General features: G+C 37.0%; 1 protein-coding gene across 2 annotated transcripts in view; it reads left to right on the top strand.

The window, feature by feature from the left end:
• The window catches only part of PRMT3 (protein arginine methyltransferase 3), a 149,627-nt gene that overhangs the window by 86,050 nt on the left and 48,852 nt on the right, over positions 1–14,725 (top strand). For both annotated transcript variants that reach the window (XM_072619343.1, XM_072619344.1), the window contains 2 exons: positions 10,680–10,867; positions 13,347–13,433. In XM_072619343.1, the coding sequence (XP_072475444.1) occupies positions 10,680–10,867; positions 13,347–13,433 (275 nt within the window). The remainder of the gene's footprint in view (positions 1–10,679; positions 10,868–13,346; positions 13,434–14,725) is intronic.

Below are 14,725 nucleotides of genomic sequence, written 5' to 3'. Positions count from 1 at the left end.
GGATCTCTGTCATTCTAGAGCAGCTTGTCTACCTCTGACCCTGGTGTCCATTCTGGAGGCCCCCTTTTCTCCTAACACTTCCCAGGCGCTGCTCATTCTTGCCATGTTGTATGATGTCTTGGTTATGTCTCTTGCTCCTCTTCTTTAGTGTCCCTTACTGGTTACATGTTGCCAGGTGCACATTCCAACCATGCATCTCTCCATTCCTCCGAACCAGTGGTGTTCCATTTTTACTTCCACATAGCAGTACCGTTAAGAGCTTGTAATTTCCTGAAGAGAATCCCGGCCACTCTCCTCTTCCTTCTTCACCCGGCGGCTCTCCTGATCCTCAGACTTTCTCTACCCTGTCACAGAAGCCTCCTTAACCTGGAATTTTGCTCTGTTCCTCTCCTTCTCACAAGGGAATTACACTGTTCCTGTTAACTTTTACTCATCTGGTTACTTCTAGAGTCTCCGTTTTAAGCCTAAAGCACAGGCTAGCCCTGCTTTCATTCCTCTCCAGGGCTCTACTTCTGAATCTTTGTGCTTTTTCTACCATTCCTCACTGCCTCGCCTCTCCTTCCCCTACCCAACCCCAGCTTTTCAGCTTTATTTCTTTTACATATGGTAATCTCCTATTTAAGTGTAAGCTCCTTAAGGGCAGGGACTATCTTTCTGCTTATATTCCCAGGTATTGGCATATAATAAGCACTTAATAAATACTTGTTGACTTGGCCATCCTTTTCCACTTAAGGACTAATTCATTCTGCATTTGTATTGTCTGTCCTAGATAAATAAGCCCAATAGGCTGTCTATTCAGATGAGTGTTGTGGAACTAGATAGTCTTCATTCATTTGGTTTCTCTTGTCTGGATAAACAGACCGAATTCTTGTTTCCAGTACAAGATACCATGCTGGACTGACTGAACAATTAGATAATAATAAACATTAAGCACCTCCTGTGTGCCAGGCACTGGGGATACAAAGAGGCAAAAGACAGTCCTTTCCCTCAAAAAACTTAAAATCTAATGGGGAAGACAAGATGCAAACACATCTATACCATACAAACTATCTACAGGATAAATAGGAAATAATTAACAGAGGGAAAGCACTAGAATTAAGAAGGGATGGGGAAGATTTGATGGGATTTTATTTGGGACTCAAAAGAAGCCAGGGAGTAGGGAGTTGAGTAGAAGAGCAGAGGAAGTAGAACATTCCAGGCATGAGGGACAGCCGAGAAAATACCCAGAGCCGTGACATAAGAGTGTTTTGTTCCAGGACCATCCAAGAAGCCAATGTCCCTGGATTGAAGAGTACATGACAAGGAGTATGGTGGGAAGATGGAAAGTTAGGAGGGTGCTAGGATAGAAAGGGCTTTGAATGAATGCCAAATAAAGCATCTTGTATTTCATCTGTTGACCTGAAAACTTGGTTAAAGAAAAGGCAACAGGCTAAATGCATGTATCTTATGATTTAATTAATCGATTCCCTATTAAAGACAACAGTAACATAATGCATTATGGAGCCAGAAATATTCTGGCTACCGATACGAAGAATTGGGCAGCCTTAAATATGTTTTAGGACAAAGAAGTGTCCGGTGTCCTTCAGATTTATGATCTCCATAAGTGACTAACTAGACCATTAGTAAAGGAATTTCTTAATTGCATAGGTTGTAAATACAATAAGATAACAGAGTTTGACAAAGTTTCACATAGAAATTACGACCCAAGATGTCTGTGTTTTCTTTACCATTAATATGCCATAACATAGTATATGTCTACAAATATTAAGATATGGAAAATGTCCCGTTATTCAAGAGAGTGTCTTAGGTTAAAGGTCTCTTAAGGAGTGTTAAGTCAGCCTTGGCTGGCTTTGTTGACATAGGAAGAGGCACCCTCTGAGTTTGCTTCAGAGAGAACAAAGAGATTATTCCAAAATTTTATATTAAACATTATCACATCCTAGGGGCAGTAGGGAGTGTGTGGGGTGGCTCAGGTCCCTACATAAATCAGTTACTCAGAGGCCTCTCAAAGTGATGACAGAAAAGAGATTTATTCGATTCTCGAGAATCTGGACAATCCTACAGCAGTTCACCTGGGGTAGGAAAGCCGAAGACAAAGAAAGGGCAGTGATTTATATAGACTCTAACGCAAGTCCCTCCCCCCCCACTGACCATTATTCTCATTAGCTGAGAATATGATCTTACATTCTAGACACGAAATCTAACCAATCCCTTTCGAAATGAAGACATTGAAGAATTAGGTAAACTTTATCCAATCATTGAGACCCTAATGTACTACATAGTTTTATATCCTTATATGGAATTATTCTGTTCTAAAAATATAGTAACCTTGAGCCTCTCAGTCTTACCTCACCCCTGGGAGAAGAATTACAATCTGAGAAGTCTTCACTAAACCTATCCCACTCAGGAGCCACTGGAGTTTATGATTAGACTATGCTTTAGGAAAATCACTTTAGTGGCTGAATGGAAGATTGATTGGAATGGGGAAGTAGGTTGTAATCCAAGTTGTAGGGTGATGAGAGTCTAAGTCAGTGATGACACTGTCAGAGGAGAGAAGGGAGCCCATTGCAGAGATGTTGCAAAGTTGATAGTGACAGATCTTGATAAGAGATTGGATGGAGGTGAGGGGGAGATAGTGAGGAGTCCAGGATGACTCCTGAGTTGCAAATCTGAGGGACCAGGAATATGACATTGCACTCTGCAGCAATAGGGAACGGGTTGAGGGGAAGGGGGGAGGGGGTTAGAAAGAAAGGTAATTGAGTTCCATTTTGGAAGTGTTACATTTAAGTTGTCGACTGAATAACCAGTTTGAGATGTCTGAAAGGAAGTTGAGATGTGAACTTGGAGGTCAGCAGAAAGTTTGGACTAGGATCTGTGCATTTTTTGGCTTATGGGATGTATAATAACCAGTCATCTGCACAATTGGAATCTACAATCTTGTATTTTTCCACAGTAGCAATATTCAAGGATACAAAGGACTGTCTTGTGAAATGAGAGCTCAGCTTTGTTCCTTGGCATTGTAGGTTAGAACTAGAGAAAAAGGGTGAAAGTTGTTAGATTTGATGTTAGGAAAAACTCCCTAACAATTAGCTATCTAATAGTGGACTTTGCGGTATAGAAAGATGAAGCCTATGCCTCTCTTGAATTCTTCTAATGAAAACTGGGTGACCACTTACTGGGAATGTTTTTGAGAGATCTCTTGGTCAGTTGGTATGAGTTATACTCGATGGAATCTGAGGTGACTTTCGAATCAGATTTTGCCATTCTGAGTATTTGCTGTTTAACTATAAATGTTAATATACTTAAAGGAGTAATTTTTTAAAATATTTTTTTAACTTGGGGCTCTCATCGGACAAGTTTTGGAGATATTTTGAGAGGGAAAGAGGCCTTCTTACTGTTCCTGAGATTATTCCATGTCTTCTTGTAAGATGAACCTTGCTTGCCAACTCTTATTTGCTCTTGATGTAGCTGTAATGTTTTTAGAAGTGGAGAAATTCTAAAGATCTGATTTAAGTTTACTGCTAATAATTTGTCATATTTGGTATTGGCATAATAAGCAAAAAGTCCTTTTAAAATAGTAGTCACCTTTGCTAAATTAACCCATTTCTATCTGAAAGATTTTAATTATTTAATTATATCCCCCTTTGTAGGAAATAAAGAAAAAGTTGCTGGGGATGGAAGCTCAATTCCATGTGGACAGTCTCGGGCGGGTAAAGGTGGGAACTTCTAAATCTTAGAGTTCTCACGAGACCCCCCAGGAAACGACTGGGAATCGAGGTGAACCGAGCTATCTCGTGTATTTCCACCTCTTCCCGTGAGAAACGTGATGGGAGAGAGCTCTCCCCGCCCTCGAGATTGTCCCGGATCTGGGCACACTATTGTTATCTAACAGCACGGTATTCAGATGCAAACTATGCTGCTGGAGAGTTTAAGTAGGATCAGGAAAGCCTGAAAGTTCTCTTGGGCGGAGGGGTGCGGAGCGGACAGGACAACAAGGCTCCGCTTTTCCTCTCTCCTCTCTCCCCTCCCCCTCTCTCCCCACTTACACTTCTACTTCCAATCTCTTATTGTAAGATCTTTGCCTCCTTGGGAGATTCTTCGCTCCCTCCTAAGGAAGAATTCCCCTGCACTTGTAACTAGACCCTGAAATAAAGCTCAACCCTTGTTCGACTCTGGAACGTCCTTTCTCTCATACGAGCATCTGGTTTGGCCAACCGAAGACCTCCGATAGAGGTAAGGGAAGACTCGGGTAGCCCTCAGGCCTCTAGGCCTGGCAAAAAGTAAAGGCAGGATTAATTTTAGGGTTTTGTTTTGTTTTATGGGTGAGAGATATTATTAATAAGTCAAAATATTAGTTATAATTCAAAATTAACTATAGCCATGCTCACCTCATCCTAAGAATTAGATGATACATAGTTTAGTACAGTGGAAAGTGTAATGTATTTGGAATCAAATCTAGCTCCACTATTTTCCACCTCTGAGCAAAATGATTGTGTATAAAGAAAACGAATGGCATTGATCTTCAGAAGTAACTTAACCTCTTTTGGTCTATCTTTCCTCATCTGTTAAATGAGGAGGTTATAGTACGTGACCTCTGCAATGGCACTTGTAGTGTACAATCTATGATTAAAATTTCACTTTTAATAGATTGAAAAAGTACATTTTAGCAATTCTTTTTTGTTTTTACTCCTTTTTTCTTCCTGTCTCTACTAGAAGGTAATTTTTCCTTTGTTGAATAATTGATGGAAGAATTCCATTGACCTTTACCTTAGAGGAAACATCATATCAGGACTTGTAAGATCTTTATAGGCGAATTTAAGCTTATTCATATAAAAGTTAAATTTCACTGAAAGCACATTATTTTTCTACAATAATAGCTAACATTTAGATAGCACATAGTAGGTGCCAGGCATTTCACTGAAAGTGTGTGGCCAGATTTGAAACCAAGTCTTCCTGACTCCAGGACCAGTGTTTTACGAACTGCTACTGTTAAGTTCTGCTCTTTCATGTCTGAATTTCTGAAGGGCACATTTAAGATGGAAAGGATAAAATGACTATACAACATAAATTATCTCATGGGCATATCCCTATCACTACCCTGTCCCCCTTCCATTATCATTAATTGGTTTTCTGTGAAAACTTGGTATTAGGCAAAAACCAAGTGATAGATGCCAATTAATTCAGCATGCTACCAACCTTCTTCCAATTTGCATCTCAGACAGCTGGTCAAATGACATTAAAGTGATATTTCCAAAGTCATGTTAAAGGGAACTTTATTTTGGTGTTTTGTTGCCGCATAATAATGACATTATTTTTACATGACTATTGGGTCAACATACAGAGAATGCCTTCTCAATTGGAAGCACACTTTACACACTTTTTTTTTCTTCCTTACCCATAGACCATTGTGCTTTGCCCCCTTTCCAGTTTTCTGTAATCTGGAAGACAAGGGAGTTGATATATTGGGTACAAAGACAGCAGCTATTGCCAAGGGCCCTAACAAAGTCACCAGCTTTTCTCTCATTGTGAAGCTGCTTGTAAATAAAAGGAAGATGTGCCTGGACCTTAGGTCTGGTGTTTATTTAGACTGACCTCAAACTCTGATGACTATACTTTGGAGGCCCTTGTTTACCTGTTTGGCTTTCTCTGTGTGTTTGTTTCCTTGTGTTATGTGTGTCCCTCTAAAAGTTTTGTTCATTGGGCAGTGTGAAAAAATGTTGCCTTTGTTTCAAATGTCAGTTACAGCAGTATCCTTAAAATATACCTTCTGAGTTCATTTGTTTTAAATTGAGTGTTATTGTCAGCACCGTTGAAAATTACTTTTAGAAACACAAGAGTGTTACTTACTGTGGGAACTTTGATTTCCTCATCACTTTCAGTGCTATGGGTACAGTTTCAGTGGCTGTAGAATCTTGAGAGTTTTCCTTACCTCTTCCAGTACAGCAGCAAAAACTGTCCTAGGTATCTGGCCTAGTACAAGGAGCTCTCTGACCCTGTGTTTCCTCTTCCCTCCCACCTCCTTGGTTTCTCTTCCAGGAGATTGATAGTATTCTGCATTTTGTGCTCTTGTTTTCTCATTTTTAAGTAATAATGATGATGGTGATGATAATAACTGGCAGACACACATATTATTGCTTTAAAGCTGGCAAAGTGCTAACAGTTAATTCTGGCTTGGATATTTTTCTCACGTGTATCACACCTTTTTGCCACTTTCCCCTCCTGAATAGCCCCAAGAACAGTTTCCATCTGTCTCTCTACTTCCCTTTTCCATTATTAATCAAGAAGTGGCCATAATGGTCAACATAAAAGTAGTGGTTTTGACATATGTAAAATATTTGAATTCTGGACTTGGATGAGACCTTAGAGGTCACATAGCTGAATCCCCTTTTTCTCACAAAAAAGAAAATAAACTTTTGGAATATATGGAATACATGGAACATATGGTAATAATGGGTAATCACTATCCTCAGTCAATCCTCTGAAGCCTTTGAATGTACTCGTACTTAAATTTTCCCTTTAGAATTCTTATCCACATCTCCAGCCTGTAATTAAATCTACTTGCCTTCCAAGAAGCCTCAAATATAACATTCTTAGTTTTCATTTTATATGTACCATATTTCAGTTATATTATGGGTTAAATTTATTTTTGTCATCTAGCCCTAGAATTTAGCTACCATTTATAACTTTAATATGGAATAAAAGTAGTGTGGTGATTAGATAGTGGATAGTGCACTGGGATTGGAGACAGGCAAATCTGGGTTCAGGTCTCCTTGCAGATTCCAGCTTTACCACTTAATACTTAAGTCAGATGCCTGGAATTTATTTACTTGGTCATAAAGAGGATGCTATTTGTGTTAGTAGGTGATGTTCCAACACAAGGACTTCCATGTGCTGATGAAATTTTTTCTTTGCTTATTCTATGGAAAATATATAGAAAAATAGATTGAAAAGTATCATTTTTAATAGTCAAACTATTTGTAAGTTTAAACCTCCTATTTTGATAGTAGTTTTTATCTTCATTTGTTATGAAATGCCAGGAAGTCTAGTCATGTGTGAATTTTAATTCCTTTTATTCCTTGCTATTTCAAAAACATGTATGTGTATACACATATATATATGGGTATATCTCATTTTATTGTGCTTTGCAGATACTGCTTTTTTCTTTTTCTTTTTCTTTTTTCACAAATTGAAAGTTTGTGGCAAACCTACATCGAGCAAATCTATTGGTACATTTTTGTAATAGTATGTGCTTATAGCATAAGTGTCTCTGTCACATTTCTTGCAATATTTTAAACTTTTTTTATTATTATGTCTGTTATGGCGATCTGTGGTGAATGATCTTTAATGTTACTGTTGTAATTGTTTTGAAGCACCAAGAACCGTGTCCATACAAGGTGACAAACTTAATTGATAAATGTCCTGTGTATTCTGACTGCTCCCCAGACTGGGCCATCCCTTGTCTCACTCCCTCTCCAAGAAATTGCTTCAGCCATCCTGAGCCTTCAGCAGTCACCACCTTGATCAGTCAGCAGCCATAAATATCAAGGCTAGACTCTAAACTAGCAAAAAAGATTATGAGTCAATGGAGGCTCAGATGATGGTTAGCATTTTTAAGCAGTGAAGTAGTTTACTGCTTATTAATTAGTTTAATTTTATTATTAATTAAGGGATGTATGGTTTGTTGGGTTTTTTTAAGACATAATGCTGCCGCACACTTAATTGACTACAATATGGTGTAAACCTGAGTGTTTTAAATGTACTGGGAAACCAAAAAATTTGTGACTTGCTTTATTGCAGTGGTCTGGAACCAAACCCACAATGTCTCGGAGGTATGCCTGTAGAAATTGTGTATGTGTTGGAATATTATCTCCATCACCATTTTTCTCTTTAATGGGCTGCAAAGATGGACTTCTGTTTTCCCACGTTTTTAGGATCCTCACTAATGAAAACAATTTATCTTGACCTCTGTAACTACAAATAATACTCACCTGTCTTCCCTCTTGCTTATCCTTTGGACCCTCTAGTTGCTTTTCTGTGACCAGGTGATGGTGGTATTCACTTGAAATTATTTCTACATGCTTGCAACATTATAACCTTTTTCTTCAATATTCCAAAGTTTGTGAGCCATCTCTGAGGAATAAAGGATTTCCCATCGTAATCTGTTCACCACGTGAGATGTTCTAGTAACAGATGAATCCTGGGCAGTGAGTCGAGAAGGACGCAGATGTCAAAGCCATGAATTTGTAAAGGGGCTGCTAACGTGCACTTTATCCAATCAGTGCTTTGTTAATTTCACCTGTGAGAAGGAATAATTATTCAATTATAGATTCTATCAGACCAAAATCGAATGACAAATGGGTCAGAATCAGAAGGGAAAAAGAGTGGCAAATGGCCTAAAAATGGTTTTTTTGACCAGATGTTAGAGAGTTGGAAATAGAGGAAATCTGATCGCTACTTAGGAATTAATTTAAATATTTCAAAACCTTTTTTCATTTCAAGACAGAAAAATGTAAAATATATTAGAAAATGTAAAATCACATACCATGTGATCTGTTTATGACAATGTAATATTGATACTTATAAATTAAATTACTTTCATAAAATTAACTAGTAAAAAAATGAACTTTCTTTTTTATTAGAAAATAAATCATTTTCATAGTAGTATGTCTGATCTACAAGAATGTAGAACTCAGTAGCATTTGTAAAAACTCAAAGTTTCTTCATGAAATTACAAAATTGAAGAATTTTCTAAACATTTTGCAGGAACTTGACTTCAGCTTTTATTAGCATACTTAAGATTTAAAGCAGTTGTGTATGTGTGTGTATTTGTGTGTTTTAATTTGTCTCCATGTAAGACTTGTTCATTTTCTGCCAGTGGGCTGCAGATGAACATTGAATTTTGACATATAGTTTTACCCTCTAATTGAACTTTAAACTTTCCCATCATCAATTACAAGTATTATTTCTAATTTAAGTAGTTGACTTCTAGGGTATATATGATACCATTAAGCTGGTTGAAAACATCTCCAAAAATACTTAATGTTATCTAACAATATGATATTTTATTAATCATCATGGAAATAGTGGACCTATTCAAATGTAAGTGAAAGGGATTCTTTTAGATATTTGATAAGCATGCGTATGTGTCTCATTCGTGTGTGTGTCTGTGTCTTTATCTGTGTGTCTGTGTCTGTGCGTCCCACACAGTTATCACTCAAGAATTTCTTTAGACAAAATTACTTTCACTGAGAGCAAAGTACTTGTGATTCACAAAAAGATCCTAAAATTCAGGGCACCAGAAGTTACTGGTATGCTACAGTTGATATACCTTCCCAATGAAGCAGATGGAGAAACTTCAGAAGATACTTAGCAATATCAATTCACACTAGATATTCTATGTGATTGTTGTTAAATGTAGAAAAATAAACTGTCTTTGTCGAGTTACGGCTTAATAAAACTTATCTCACTTCTATTTCCTTAGACTCTAAAGAAATAGAAAACTTTTATATTTTCCTTTTATATATTTCCAGGAGAATATCTTTACTTTCAAAGTACACTGGATAATTAGATTCATGGTATAAATTACTTTTCCACAGTTTTATGGAACATGTGATGGATAGAGGCAGGCTTTGAAATTAGAAAGACAACTTCAGATTTTGCTTCTGACACAGGGAATTTAACCTGTTAGTGCCCGACTTTGAGTTGCTGAGGATCTTGGTGGAGTGGAATGCTTTCCTGTACTGGGACTGACCTCAAAAATCTGGCACCCTACCTTCCAAAAGAAACTTGTTTTTAATGTCCATGATTATCTTTCTTTTTTTATTTCTTGGTGCAGAAGGAAATGATTTATATTTCAATTTTTCTTTTACTTTGTGATGTTCTGATAAGCTTCTCTGTCAAATCCTTAAGAAAAGTCAAACTTATTGTTTGTTTTTAGCTATTTGGGAGAAAAGAGGAAACTTAATTTAGACTTCCTTTTGCAGAAAAAAAATTATTTAAAACAAAATCTTCTTAGCATCCTTACCTTCTAATACTTTGAACATGGGATTAGAATATCTGATAACTAGTCTTGCTTCTTTAGCAGCAGACAGCTGAAGGCAAATGCACTGTTGGTATAAAACTATTATTTTTCATTACTTTTAAAAAATTGATACACTTTCTCTAAATTGTTTCTCGTTGTTTTAAGGAACTTGTAGAGTAAATTTGAATATTTAATAAGTGGCTTAGAAAGCTTGCCTCTGACTTTATTTTAATGATTCCATTTACCTGATCCTGTTGTAACCGATATTTTATCATCTACTTTCAGAGGCACTCAGATGACCACTGGCATTATGAATGACTGTTCTAAAGAAGCTAGCATAGAGCTTAGTTGAAAGTTTTTTCTGAGCTCTGCAAAAGCATGACAAAATTTGAAGACCATTCTTACTAGCTATGTGACCTTGGGCCAGTCACTTAACTCCCCTGAACCTCAGTTTCCTCATCTGAAAAATGAAGACATTGGACTATATCATCTCTAGGGTCCTTCCATCTGTGACATTGTGATCATTTTTATCATTCAAGGAGGTCAGGCCTTACCAGTTAACATTGCATATTTGTTTAATTTTAGAAAAACAGCACTGTCCCTTCTTAAGTGGAAGTGATTCTGAATCACTGACACAGTATGTATTCTTTTCTTACAGTCTACCCTGATATTTGCACAATCAGCCTAGTGGCCGTGGGAGATCCAAACAAACATGCAGATAGGATTGCTTTCTGGGATGATGTGTATGGGTTCAACATGTCATGCATGAAGAAAGCAGTTATTCCAGAAGCTGTTGTGGAAGTTTTGGACCCAAAGACAATTATTTCAGAACCCTGTGAAATTAAGGTACTATGCCAAATATAGATACTATATTTATCTATAATAATAACTCCAGTGTTTTTGTTTGTTTCCATCTGCTAAATGATTTAATATTTGCATTTAATCCCCTATTTCTTTTCTTGGGTCACCAAACCACTGAACTGTTTCCCAGTCTCCACTCAAAATACTGCCTTTAAGGTTATAATTCTTACATATGGTTTGACCGTGTTGTGCTTTTCTTGAACATTTCCTGGTCTATGAAGTTCACACTATTTATACTCAGCTTGTAGTGCTTCAGGTCAAACTCTGCATGTATTGCTTTGTTTATCTTTCTCTTACTTTCTGGCTCTTTATCTTGGGTCCGGTAAGGCACAAAGTTTCCTTCTATAATTCTTCTGTTTCTACCTTCTGGTCTAAATAATAATTTAACTATAGAGTATCTTGCCACGTCACAATTCCCATATGACCCTAGGTTTCCCTTATTCACTGCTAATCTCAGCGTGCCTCCCTCGGCTTTTCTTTGATCAAGTGGTGACAAGGAATTTATTCACAAAATTTAAGCTCTCTCGCAGTGTTCTGATTGCAGTTATATTTTTCAGTACCTTATGATGGTCGCCTTTGCCATGCCAATTTCTTTATACTAATGAGGCAAACTGTTTTTTATAACAATGTTACAACAGGGCAGTGTAGTAACTGCAGAGTGGACATGTACCACCCTTTCCTTGACCATAACCTAAGTGCTTCTTCTTTTCCTCCTCCCTGTAGGTTAATCAAATAACAGTTGTTTGAAAAAATTAGGGGGAAAATTATATCCTGTTTTTCTTGTGTCCATACCCCAACCCTAAAGCACTTATTACCTTGATGTTCACAAAATAGGTAGGTGTTCACCGAATGTTGTTTACTCAGCACCCTGTAACAGAAATGAAGCTTTTTAACAAAAAGCCCAAAGCAAAATTGTAGCCAGTCTGGGACCATAGAATAGTTTGATGCACTACTTTGTAGATACATTGTTATGTGTTCAAAGATTTATCTTCATCTCTTTCTCCCTAGGGAGGAGCATTGTAAATGTAGTCAGTTCAGTGCTAAGGCTGGTAAGGGGAAGGGGAAACTAATTTCTCTCTCTAGTGATCCCTTCGCTTGCTGCCCAGAACTGCAAGGACTAAATGGTAGAAGAATGGAAGGTGGCTGATTAGGACACAAGCCTTCTTCAACTTAGTGTTACACTTACTCACGTATTTCTTTAGTAATTCCTTAAATGCAGATGCAATTTTCATTTGACTACTTCTAAACTTCCAACACATTTTACCTCCTGAAAAAAAAACTAAGAGGAGCTTTAATTACCAGAAACTTTTTGAATCTTAAGCCTATGTATATAATGTTTGTAAAGTATATTTTAAATTTTTAAATTTTGAATTGGGTTGAAAACTTCAAAAGCCTGTTAAATGTTTTCAGTCCTTCAAATACTTAAAGGATCTGTGATTCTGACAGTACAGGTACTTCCCTCCCCAGCACAAATTGTAGTGCTTCTCAAACTTAGGAGCTTAGCTTTGGAGAGTTCTGTGGCCAAAAAAATCTGTCATTTGTGATCAGCCTGGCAAAGAGCCTTTCTCCATGAAGGGTAGACCAGTTTTCTTCTGCTAGATATGCTGTCCCTTACTAAAAAGTCTATTGAGATTTATAGGACCTTTTAAAACTTAAACTCTTTTGCCCCTGGCCTTTGATAATTCAGCATCACCTCCATAATGCAAGAAGGTATCAGCTTTTAGTGGAGGTTTTTAAGTTATCAGAGGTACGAAGTTTCAGCTAAGAACATTTGTGTTATTGATGTGCATGATATTTGCTGAGTTCTGATCTGCTCAGCTGAAGTTATCAGGGATACCAAAATGTACTGGCCATGTCAGTCAAAAAAATAAAGTGCAACTAAAGATTGCTTAGTGGCAACCAACCATTCTTCCCCTAAGCCTACAGATAATTGTTCTTAACATGCATGGTATGATTTGGTGAAGTGTATTTTTTAAAGTTACCTTGCCACATACTAATCAAGACTCAAATTACTTTGCAGTTCTTCTTGAGCTGGAATCATAAACCTCCTCTTCTCTTTTTTGAGAAAATATTAAACAAACAGGTTTAGGAGGGTATCCCAAACACTGCTTGTACTGCTGTGAAATGGGGAATAGGAAGAGTCGTGTAATGGGACAGAAAGGAAAAACTAGATAGTTTGCCAGTTTTTCTAGAGTTGGGTTGTATAGTACCACATTCAGTTTGCTTTGTTATAAATTCTCATAATAGCAAAACCGTATTCAAATGCAAGTACAGAAATGAATTCCAGAAGTGAACTGCTTTTCATTATTAGCACATTTATTTAGAAATTGACTATAATTGCAAACATATTTCCAATTGGCATTCATAGTTTATAATAATCCTTTTTACATAACACAAGAAATCCTGCTTTTCATGTGGTACATGATAGTATTTTTTACAAAGCTTTTTTTCTTTTTCTGGGTAGCATATAGATTGTCATACTGCACGTGTCCCTGATCTAGAGTTTTCTTCAGATTTTACCCTGAAAACCACAACACTGTCCATGTGTACGGTAAGCCATCTAATTCTACCCTCATTGTTTCACTAGCATTGTGGTTGATTGTGGGGCGGGATAGTACATTAATTATACAGTTGTGATAAATGAAGAAAGCAATTGCCTTCGACAGTCCACATTTGCCTCTACCAATCTGTGAAACAGATCAGTTCTAACAGATTGGTAAACCTCAGAAAAGTTAGTTTTAGTTCAGTGTAAAAAATGACCATGTTTATGTATTGGGTTTCCCTTTTATGCTCCACTCCCTTCTCCCCCATTTCATTATTACTATTCCTTTGGAGCACCTATTTTCATCCTAAAAGGCAAAATGCTGTTAGCATCCAGTCCTTTTTTTAGGTGGTTTAAAAGAGTATACATTAGGATTTCTTACTATTTGTCTTCTGAAGCCTAGTCTTAAGAATGATTTTTATTATTTAAGTGATTTTGATTTATTCCAGAGAATTCCTATATGTTGCTCTTTTTTCCTTCATAGAACAGTCTTCACCTTTATTAGGTAACTGTCTTGTTTCCAATATGATATATGTTCACAGAGTTTAACTGGTATGCTTACTGGTAAATATTTGCAGTATGAATAGATTTAATGCTGAGTTCTGTGAGCAGAGTATCTTCTTCAGGTTTTGAGTTACTGTTTTATAGTGAGTGCCTCTACTAAATTTAAAATATTTGTCAAATCTGATTCATAACTTTAGGGGAACATATGATTGTGTATAGTGTAAGGTATATCTACAAAAGTTAATGTTGATTTAGAGTGATGTTTTTGAATAACTTGAATTAATATCTTTGTTAATTTTTTCTTATTTTGATTTGCTATTTATGTATAGTTAGCATAGGGCATTTAAGTAGTTCAGGAGGACCAGGACTTCTTTACCTACTTATTATTTCAGTAAATATTTTGTAAAGAAGTTATTTGATTTGGTTGCCTTTAGTCAGAACTAGTCCTATAATCCTGGAAACTATCCAGCATTTATCTTACTAGTAGTTTTATGTTCTTGATAAAAGAAAAGTTTTAAAATCTAAACCTGGTTTCTGTCCCCGCCCCCCCCCCCCCGCCCCCCCCCCCCCATTCCCCAAGATTTTGTACTACTTGGTATTTACAATCCGAAGTATCTAAACTATTGGAAGTCACAGGCTGAATTCTAGATCTCCTCGGCCACTTCAGAGGGGGTAAAAGACGCATTCCAGATTGAGGGTTTGTAAAATAGAACAGCATTTCTGCCTGCAACATTGAATGCTGAGTTGTGAGAACTTCTCCGTAATATCTGTGCTCTTTGCATAAATTAAAGTACAAG

Source organism: Notamacropus eugenii, chromosome 6, assembly GCF_028372415.1.
Source record: "Notamacropus eugenii isolate mMacEug1 chromosome 6, mMacEug1.pri_v2, whole genome shotgun sequence".
NCBI classification, from domain to species: Eukaryota; Metazoa; Chordata; class Mammalia; order Diprotodontia; family Macropodidae; genus Notamacropus; species Notamacropus eugenii.
Note: the sequence above shows the minus strand (reverse complement) of the source record. Positions and strands in the feature narration are given on the sequence as shown.